Source organism: Mus caroli, chromosome 1 (genome assembly GCF_900094665.2).
Source record: "Mus caroli chromosome 1, CAROLI_EIJ_v1.1, whole genome shotgun sequence".
Lineage (NCBI taxonomy): Eukaryota > Metazoa > Chordata > Mammalia > Rodentia > Muridae > Mus > Mus caroli.
The window spans coordinates 161,847,638-161,858,303 of NC_034570.1; the positions used below are offsets into that span (position 1 = coordinate 161,847,638).

The 10,666-nt window shown below is 44.8% G+C and overlaps 1 protein-coding gene across 1 annotated transcript in view; it reads left to right on the plus strand.

Annotated features, from left to right (window-relative positions):
* Positions 1–2,497: 2,497 nt before the first annotated feature.
* The window catches only part of Cd244 (CD244 molecule), a 23,385-nt gene continuing 15,216 nt past the window's right edge, over positions 2,498–10,666 (plus strand). The window contains exon 1 of the mRNA XM_021168309.2: positions 2,498–2,658. Within this exon, the coding sequence (XP_021023968.1) occupies positions 2,598–2,658 (61 nt within the window). The 5' untranslated portion in view covers positions 2,498–2,597. The remainder of the gene's footprint in view (positions 2,659–10,666) is intronic.

A 10,666-nucleotide genomic window follows, 5' to 3' on the forward strand; every position in this document is an offset into this window, starting at 1 on the left:
CTCCTCCTTCTTCTTCTTCTTCCTCTTCTTCTTCTTCTTCTTCAGATTTACTTATTATTACACATAGATACACTGTAGCTAACTTCAGACACACCAGAAGAGGGTGAAAGATCTAATTACAGGTGGTTGTGAGCCACCATGTGGTTGCTGGGATTTGAACTCAGGACCTTCAGAAGAGCAGTTGGTGCTCTTGCCCACTGAGCCATCTCTCCAGCCCAACATTACACTTTCTAATACTACCATACAGTTGGTTACATTTCAAGATGTGAATTAGAAGGGTGGGACACAAATATTCACATTCATTTATTTATTGATCTTTTATGTCAAAAATAATAAACAAAAAACAAACAAATAAATCAGAACGTTTAATCCCAGCTCTCAGAAAGCATAGATAATCAGATCACTGAGTTCAAGGCCAGCCTAGTTTACAGAGTGAATTTCAGGACAGGCAGAGTTATAAAGTGACCTGTCTTGAAAACAACAACAACAACCAAAACCAAAACCAAAAATGTATTTGGCCTGGAGAGATGGTTTGGCAGTTAAGAATACTGATTGCTGTTCCACAGAACCCTGGTTCAATTCCCAGCACCCAAATGGCAGCTGAAAACTGTCTCTAATTTTCAGTCCCAGAATATCTGATGCCTTCACACAGACATAAATGCAGGCAAAACACCAATGCAATGAAATAAAAATAAACAAAAAGATTACCATACAAAGTAAAGGGTTTTGGGCTGGTGAGATGGCTCAGTAGGTAAGAGCACCCGACTGCTCTTCCCCAGTTCCTGAGGTCAAGTCCCAGCAACCACATGGTGGCTCACAACCATCCCTAGTGAGATCTGACTCCCTCTTCTGGAGTGTCTGAAGACAGCTACAGTGTACTTACATATAATAAATAAATAAATAAATCTGAAAAAAAAAGAATCAAAGTAAAGGATTTTATTATCACTTTTTTCTTTTTTTCAAAAGATATATTTATTTATTTATTTAATGTATATGAGTACTCTATTGCTCTCTTCAGACACACCAGAAGAGCGCCTCAGATCCCATAACAGATGGTTGTGAGCCACCATGTACTTGTTGGGAATTGAACTCAGGACCTCAGGAGGAGCAGTCAGTGCTCTTAACTGCTGAGCCATCTCTCAAGCCCTTATTATGGCATTTTCACACCAGTATATTCCAGAGTTTTCTATTCAAGCTCTCAAGGATAGCTATTAATTTGATCCTGAAAACTATCTTGAAGAAAAGCCAAGTTTCAATGTATTGCTTATCTTCAGGTGGAAGATCATAGATTTGTTTATTTGTGTGTGTGTGTGTGTGTGTGTGTGTGTGTGTGTGTGACTGTGTGTGTGAATGTGTGTGTTCACTTGGGCATGCGTGGAAGTCAGGGGTGGAGTCCATCCTCCCTCTTCATCACGAGGATTCTGGCGAACAAGCTCTGGCTGGCAGGCCTGATGATGAGCACCTTAACCCACTGAGCCATCTCGCTTACCCAAATGCTGTTGATTGTGAGGACTCAGAAAGCAATTTGGTCAGCACTACACAGGTTGCAAGTTGATGAGCTGAAGTTCAAGTTCAGGACTTTGACTCCAAATTGACTGTCTGGTCCAGAGCATCTGTGCTTGCCTCCGCTGGTAGCCACCTGTCCAGTCGACACCTCTCTTTCTCAGTCTTGGTCAGGCTAGAAACAGATAGAAGGATGGAATGAGAGGATGGGCTTGGGGGAACCACACATGTTTGTTGCTAAGGGGAAAAGAAGAGGAAAAGAGCAAGAGGCCTGGCTTCTGGTTATGGCCTTGAAGTAAAGTGTCCTGAGCGAGTGGGGTTCGGGTGGGGTGGGTACCACTGACTCCACCCCTCCTTGGTGTTCAAAGGATCTTTGCTGCCTGCTCTTCTACAGGATGAATCCAGCTATGGAAGGGGGTGAACCACACAAAGGGTTTCACATCCTTTGGTTGGGGATGGGTGAAAGGAGGAACACAGTTTGCATATGTTGAACATTTGAGATCAGACTTCCCGGGCTCATGAGATATTTTCCAGCAAGTCTAAATGTTATGTCTCTTCCTTAATCACCCCATATGCTCTTCCTCTTCCACGTTAGTACCCACTTACCCAGGGTTCTTCTTCTCAGGCCACCCTACCCCTAAGTTCCTGCAGACTTCTGCTTCCACGGTATATGTTGGTTTGGGGCAGCCTGGAATAATGAGTGTTGATTTTTTCAGACCCTGTGGGAGCCACTGAGAATTCAGCACCAGGCTGAGAAGGACCAAGGTCTGGGGTTTTACAGCTGTTTTTTGTTTTGTTTTGTTTTGTTTTGTTTTGTTTTTTGTTTTTTGTTTTTGCGAGTCACTGTGCTGCACTCTGAGCACTCACCCACGGGAGGCAGCTTAGCTTGTGGGAACCCACGTGGAGGGACTGAGGCTTTCTCGGTGGTCTTGTCAGTGCACAGCAGAAGTGAACAGCCTTCAGTTGAGGAAACTGTGGCTGGACAGGCAGGGAGGTAGTTCTGCTGTGTCCTGCTGACTGTTAGCTGCAGAGCCTATTGACATCTGAGCACCTGGAGAAGACAGGGCCCCTATAGTCTGCTCTGTTCTGTGGGGATGTTGGGGCAAGCTGTCCTGTTCACAACCTTTCTGCTCCTCAGGGCTCATCAGGGCCAAGGTAAGGATTTTTGTGTTGGTGTGGGATGGGACCTGGACCCATGGGTACATGAGTGTGTGAGGGAGATCAGAAGTCAGAGCCCCTGATTAGGCCATTCTCGATAGTCACCTTGAACTTGGGGAGCCAGAGGAGACATTAGAGAAGGTGGTCCAGGTCCCTAGGGCCATTGTAAAGTGGGTAGAGTTTAGTCTGTGTGAAAACTGTAGCGATGTGTGTGCAAGGCTTCTCTGGAGCAATGTGTGCATTAGCCTTCCCTTTTCTCGCTCTGGGAGTGGCTTCATCACCAGCTAGGGCTCTTTCCTTCATCCCATCCCAGTTTTGCCCAAACACTGCCTTGTCATTGTCACCTTCCCCACAGAATTCATGTCCATTCTAAAGAAAAGGATGGGCTGAGAGTTGTATGGAGTTCCTGGATGCTTTGGGTCTGGGTGAGGTAAGGCAGAGGAAAGAAGGAAGGACAGGCGGGGTCTCACGAGTCAGCACAGAGACTGCTCCACTTTGGGTGGGTTGGGTTGAGCCTTGCATTTCTCAGGGACTGGTTTCTACTTGTCACTGTGCTGGAGGGGACCCAGGGAGTCCCTCTAGCAGGCCAGACTCATTTGCATTCAGCTTCTGGTCACCTCACCTCCTCTCAAAGGAGGCATGAATGGAGGAATCTCTTCCTGAAGAAGAGATTTTGCTCAGAACTCAAAGGGACTCTGGTTCAGTAGAAGTCACCCCAGGGGCAGCCAAATGATGATGACAAACCTTTCTTACTAAAGTGTAATATCTGCACATAAGTGTACGTGTCAGTGAGTTGCTTTTCAGGTGACTTTGGGTCAATCGTGCGTTCATGTCCACTCATTGTCTACTGTCTTTCCCATAAACATAAACAATATTCTCACTGCAAATCTCACAGATTAGTTTTGCCTGGATGTACGTGGCATCCCATGGTATGGGCTCCTGACTTCTTTTGCTTGACATTTCCATGAGGTTTGTCTATGTAGCTTATCTCTTTGATGGAAGTTTCCAGTCCCTGCATACCGTGCATCTGGGTGAGATAAGACAATTCCATGCCAGGCTTACACCATCCTTTGCTCACTCTGTTTTGGATGAGCACCTGCATCTTTAAAATGGTTTTACAGTAGTGCCGTGAGCCTTTCTGTCACACAGCAGTACACCTTCAAGGTCACATCATGGGGGCTAAGTGTCTATATTCGTAGTGAGTGTTGTCTAACTGTTCTCAGCAATGCTTGAGCCATCTAGTACATGGGATTTCAAGTTGTCACAAGGCAACTGGCATTTTGTTCTGAGGGCCTGTGAACAGGAAATGAAATTGCAATGATGTAGAGCCCACAAAGCAAAAGGTCAAAGCCATGGCTTGATAACTTCTTTGACATTTTGCATGCAACCCCTATAGCAGAGCCAGTCATGAATTAATTATCATATTCACAATGACCTTACTATGTTATGAGAACTAGGCAAAATTTAGCAAGGAAACAGTTGAGCTGAGGTCAATTTTTTGTTTTTAAAGATAGAATCTCTCATATTCTAGACTGTCCTGTAAGACAGAGCTTTGGTCATGGGAGGCAAGGTCCCTACATCCTACCTTTAGATTTTACCCATGAAAATCTTCCAGTCAGGAAAACAGGTGTGTACAATACCAACTCCAAGGGAAGGCAGAAGAGACCCTGGCATTGTCAGTTAGGGTGCATTGAAAGGGAATCTGAGAGGATTCTTCTAGGTGGGGAGTCAGGGGGACTGTCTTAGTGTGGTAAAAGCTTAGAAAAACGAAGAAAGTGAACCAATCCAGGCACAGAAATAGCCTAAAGAAAAGCAAGAAAACCAGGGAGTGAGAGGCATAGTACTGAAGTTGTCTTGGATAAAGCAAATACTTGAGCGGACTGGGAATGGGAAGCGACATAGCCAGGATAGTTTTGACAAACAGAGACAATCAGCTTGCCTGCAGACAGAAGAGGCTGTGGTCAGTCAGGACAGAGCTAAAGAGGAAGTGGGCTGTGGCTTCTGCAGGATACTCATTATTTTGTGAGTTTGCCTTAGCTGGTCATGCCAAGAGCTCACCAGGCTCTATTCCTTTCTCAGCATTGACCTAATCTGTTGTCCACCCTCTCCCCACCCCCACCCTGTGCTCCCAAACCTTTTTGCACAAGCCCAACTGAGAAAAAAACCTCAACATTCTTTTGCAGGCTGGTGGGATTATACACCTGCTCCCACCACTGCTCCACCCCTGTTTCCACCCCAAGCCTCAGTCATCAGAGATTTTCCCCTGCCCTCCCCCACCCCCAACTCAGCCTCCCAGCTTCCAGTGAGCTGTAAGTCTTGGTTGGAAAAAGCTGGGCTGACTCATGGCTGTGGTGTGGGAGCATGGGTGACCCCCTGCTAAGTCAGTCAGTCAGACCCATTGACCATTCTTTCTCCTTGGTGCACACCCAGCACCCTGCCAAGCTGTACTGGAGTTCATCAACTGTCCTCACTCCCCGCCCCCCACCGAAACTGCAGTAGAGTCCATCAAATTGGCCCCGTTTTTCTTCTACAGACTTAATATTTTACCTCATCCTGTCTAAACCACCGGAAAAGAGCCCCCAAGGCTGTGAGCGGCAGCAACTGCCTTGGCTGTGGAGTCCCTGACCACCTGAACTGGCTGCAGCCCCTCCCTTCTGAACTGTCAATCATCTGTATACTCTTTGTCTTGTTCCCTTTCTCACTGGGAGCATGTAAGAACTTGAGAAGTTATTCTTCCTTTCTCTCATTATCTCTTCATATTAGCATTTTAAAAAGCTCCCTTAAAACGTCTACCTCCCTGGGATGGGAGGGTTTTCTGTCTCTCACAGTTCCTGTCTTCTGCTCAGATCCCCCTGTTAGCCTCCTGCATGAAATGCTCACCAACTCAATGTGGAGACCTGGAGGAGAAAACCCAGCAGAAAGCAGGCTCAGAAAGATTCACAGCCTCGGAGCTTAGCCGAGTTCTTTTCTCCCTTTGAAGTTATTTATTTATTAATTTATTCTTTGAGAATTTCATACACTATACTTTGATCAAGTTCTTTCTACTTTCCCACCTCCTCCCAGATTCTCCTGCACTTGCCAACATACCCTCTCTCTCGAGAAAACAACAACAACAACAATAACAACACACACACACACACACACACACACACACACACACACACAGTGTTGGTCAGCTACTCTTGAACACAGGTCCTGTTCTGGGATGTGGTTAACATACCCTTTCCTGGTAGCTATCAATTGTGAATAGCTTCTTAGCTATTGGTGGGACGTGGGCCCAAGTCCATCTGCCTTCCTTTTCCTGGTCTGTGGGGTCTTTATCATCCCATAGGTGATACTAAACTGTAATCATCTTTCCAAGATTGCTGTTCAGCTGCTGATGGCTGAAAGCCTTTCAGAAAATGGAAGCCTGGTTAGGGATTTTTTTCGATCCTACCCACAATTCCCCAGTGTCTCCCACCTTGTCTGCTCCTGCACACAGTCTTGTGGAGAGAATGTGGTTCCTACCTCCCATTGTTCTGTTTTGGGCCAGTACTAGCTTCCCACTCTTAGTTTTCTCCCATCTGAAAAAGCCAAACCAACACCTGTCAAGATATCTGTGGGGTTGCCTAACCTTCTCACCCTTTAGACAGGGTCTCACCAGCCCAGGCTGATCTCAGACTTGTTATGTGTCTGAGGATGGCTTTGAACTTCTGATACTCTTACCTTCAACTCTTAAGTACTGGAATTATTAATGTGAGCCACCATGCCTGTATCATGTGATGCTGAGAGTCCAACCCAGGGCTTCAGTGCAAACACTCTGCTAATTGAGCTACATCCTCAGCCTAGGTCCTCTTTTTTTTTTTTAATATGTATTTTAATTAATTACTTTAGTGTGTGTTTGTGTGTGTATATATGTGTGTATGTGTGTGTTCCTGAGCCATCATGCACAAGTAGAGGTTAGAAGTCAATCTTTGAGAGTTGGTTATTTCCTTCCTGGGTCCAGGAGATTGAACTCAGGGTGTAGCCTTGGCAGCATACACCTTTAACTTCTGAGTAATCTTGCTAGCCCCCTTAGCCTTCTTGTATTTATAGACAAAGCCATATTAGGTATATAAACTCATTCAGTTTATTTACCTGGAAATAAAATATAGCTGTATAATTTAGTCAGTGCCCTCGGTACAGTGTAGCAGCAATGAGGGCTACAGATCCCACACTTTGTTTAGTTATTAATATTTTGCTTTATTTTCTGTTTTTTTTTGTTTGTTTCTTTGTTTGATTGTTTTTGAGACAGTTTCTCTGTGTAGCCATGGTTGTCCTGGAAACTCACTGTGTAGACCAGGCTGGCCTTGAACTTAGAAGTCTACCTGCTTCTTCCTCCCAACTGCTGGGATTAAAAAGATGTGAGCCGTCACCACCTGGCCCCACTCTTGACTTTGAAGAACTAACAGTGTAGTTAAGGATACTGCTTCTGTATTGTCCGTATTTAATTGTGTGATAGCAGAGAAATGTGTTCTCTGTGGATCTCTGATCTGCTGTTGGTTACACAGTGCTCTACTTATTATTATTTATTGTACTGTGTGTATATTTTTAGATTACCATCCTTAGATATTTGCGCTACCTCTCACAGTTTTTTCAGATACCTAAAAATTAAACTCATGTCTACCTTTCCACTTTCTAAACATGTTGGAGAAAGCTTTGCTAAAATTCTTCCTAGACCAGTGTTGGCACCCGGTCCATGCTGTTGCTTTGCCTGTAACGCCCTCTTCCTTTCTCCATCTACTAGGCTGATTCTGAGGTTTTCTTCTAATGGCAGCATCTAACCACTTGCTCTAAGCAGACAATTTTTATACCCTGGTGCAGAGGAAGGCACAGTCTTCTTGTGTGCCAACATCATTATACCTTTATGTCCCGACCTGTAGCAGCTGAAGCAGCAGAGGTTGTACTTTGTTCTGGTAACCAAGCTTGGTAGCCTAGGAGTCACCAGGTGGTACTGGTTTTTGAAGGCATGAAGGGCTATGACAGAGCTATGGAGGCTCAGCACTGTGTGGCAGGGCTGGAGTCCCTGAATAGAGCCCCCTAGAGGCTATTGGTGAAAGTGCAGCTCAGTTGTAACAAGAGACAACAGGAGTTTTGGAGGTGGCAGTGCCATGGAGTAATCACCAGGAACAGCAGTAGCAGTGGAGCTGAGCCAGCCAGAGCCTAGAAATCAAGCTGTGTGTGCTGCAGAGGGCAGCGCTGGAGAAGTGACCCAAGTCCCTTGGAAGAACCCAGAAGATCGTGAGTGGATCCAGATAACTGGAGGTTTAGTTATCGACACTGTTGGAGTTTGGCTTTGCTTATTCAGATGGTTACTGTGCCCAGATTCTTCAGTCTTGAAGAAAGTATTTAATTTAATTTCAATTTTTTTTAGGAGCACACAGCTGAAAGATGAAACCTTTAAAAGAGATTTTGGATTTTTGGAGAGATTGAATATTTTAAAGAGAATGAACTTTTAACATATTTGAATTTGTAAGGATGGTGGGATCTTTAAAGTTATTATGATACTAATATTGTAATACTAATTATTGTGATACTAATATTAATATGCCATCCTGGGGATGAATGAGAACGACTCTGATTGAAAAGTAATGTGCTTATGTGTAAACCTGACAAGGGGTCAGTTATAATAGGTACTTTTAGGTCAACTTGACACAAGCTAGTGTCATGAGAGAGGAGGGAGTCCGGATTGGGAAAATGCTTCCATAAGATCAGCTGTCGGCAAACTTGTGAGGCACTGTCTTAATTAGTGATGGATCCAGGTGGTTCCAGCTCATTGTGAGTTGGTGCCATCCCTGGGCTGGTGGTCCTTGGTTCTATAAGAAAGCAGGCTGGACAGGCCCTGTGGAGCAAGCCAGTAAGCCGCGCCCCTTTATGGTCTCTGCACCAGCTTCTATGTCTAGGTTCCAGGCCTGCTTGAGCTCCTGCTCTCAGTGCTTTTGATAATGGACTATTATTAAGGAACTGTGGAGTGAAATACACCCTTCCCTCTGCTTTTGGGCATGGTGTTATGACACAGCAATAGTAACCCCAAGGAAACCATGACCCAATGCTCCTGATGACTCCATTCTTAAAAATAAAAATGATAAAAACACTACCTACAGGTATAGGGAGACAATCATACGAACCAGCACTGAGCAACCCAGGCATCCTCATTGAATGGCACAGTGGCTGAACTTCCAACCTTGCCTTTGAGCTAGTAAGATGCATCCGTGCCCCAGCCAACGATGCTGGGTGGTTCTGCCTTTCAGTCACTCCTCTTGCATCCTTCTGTGTTAATCTCGCCCCTTTCCTTCATCAGAATTCCTTTCCTTATCTGAAATCCTGCCCTGCCCCATAGAGTCTGATTCTGTGAGAAGCTGTCCAGTTCTTTTCTCAGAGTCTTTAGATCTGGCACTGCTGGCTGCTCGTGCCATCTTTTCCTGTGAAATACCCAGGATCCATCTATCATCTCAGCCTTGTGTGGGATGGAGTTTGGCCCCCAGAGCTTTTGGCTCAGTACAAGGGTGAGGAATTACATGTCATCGACACAGCTTCTATTTGACTGGACCTTACTCTTGACTCTTCGTGTAGCTGATATTGCTGATCGATTATCAGCCCTGGGTGCCTCAGATCTTCCCCTTCACCCCCTGTTATCTGAGAGGAACACATCTAACTTCCTGTGGATCAGCCAATCAAAAGCTCTCCTCCAACCCACTCACTGAGATGCNCTCTACAGTGTTATCTGTTTCCTTGCCCTCTTCCTTCCATAGTTTACAGGGCATTGCCACATTTCTAGGAGTTGAAGCTTTATGACACGTGTCTATTTCTTTACCAACGCTGCCAATCCCATGACCAGATGTCTCTCCCTAGTCCTGGCTGTTTTATCTCTGATGTTCTGCATAGGGGAGGAGAGCTTGCCCCCCCACCCCCCTGCCATGAGGACTGGGGTTTAATTCCCAAGATTGAAAAAAAAAAAAACAGTCTGCAATAGTTTCGTGTCCTCTGCTTGGGTTCTCTACCGGAGAGGGTTTGAACTAGTTGATTCATGTCCTGGAAATGCTCTTCTGATAGCCTCTGCCCTGGCTACAGAGCTTTCTCACTAAGGCACAGGCTAGCACGGAGGTTTTCTCAATCTAAAGAAATCCTCAGGTGCTCTGGTGTCACCTTTCAAATTAAAATGCTTTTTTATTTTTATTTTTAAATCTAAAATCATGGCACTCAGTCTTCTCTGAGAAGTCTTGTTTTATTTTTCTGCTTGTTTACNGCATGCACTCCAACCAGAATGTGAGCTTTACGGAAATGGGGTGGGGGTGGGGGAAGGGGTCTTGACGCTCTTCCTCATAGTATACCCCAGTGCCCAGAATTGTGCTTCTCAATGAGGACGGTTTTCCCTCAGGGGACATTTGGCAAGGTCTGAAGACATTTTTGTTTGTTATGACTGAGGCTAGGGTACCACTAGCATCTAGTGGGCAAACGCCAGGGATGCTGCTAAGTGATGCATAGCACAAACTCCCTCCCAATACCCAGGTATTCTTGGGCCCTTAATATTTAGGGCTGAAGTCAGGAAACCCTTCTCTAGAGTAACGCCCAGCATAAAGAGGGAATTTGCCGCCCCCTTCTGGTTGCTTGGCATAACTGCATTCATATGCCCAGACCCGCATGTAGATTATGTATGCATTCGCATAGTTTTGTTTTTTTTTTTTTCTATTTCCTTGGAGAATATCATTGATATTTTGATATGGCTTTTAATGGTTCTTCAAATCCAAGGATATGGTATGTCTATCTATTCCTTTATTCTTTCCAACGTCTTCCATTACATTTTGTAAATTTCCTTACGGAGGTCTTTCACTTCTTTAGATCTACTTATACCTAGAATTTTTTCTTTTTCTTTCTTTTTTCTTTTTTTTTGGTAAATACTTAAAGCTTGTTTTTTGATAGAAGGGTGACTACTCTCTTCTTGATTCCATTTTCATGGAAAAATTTGTTCTAATCTTTCATTTTCCAG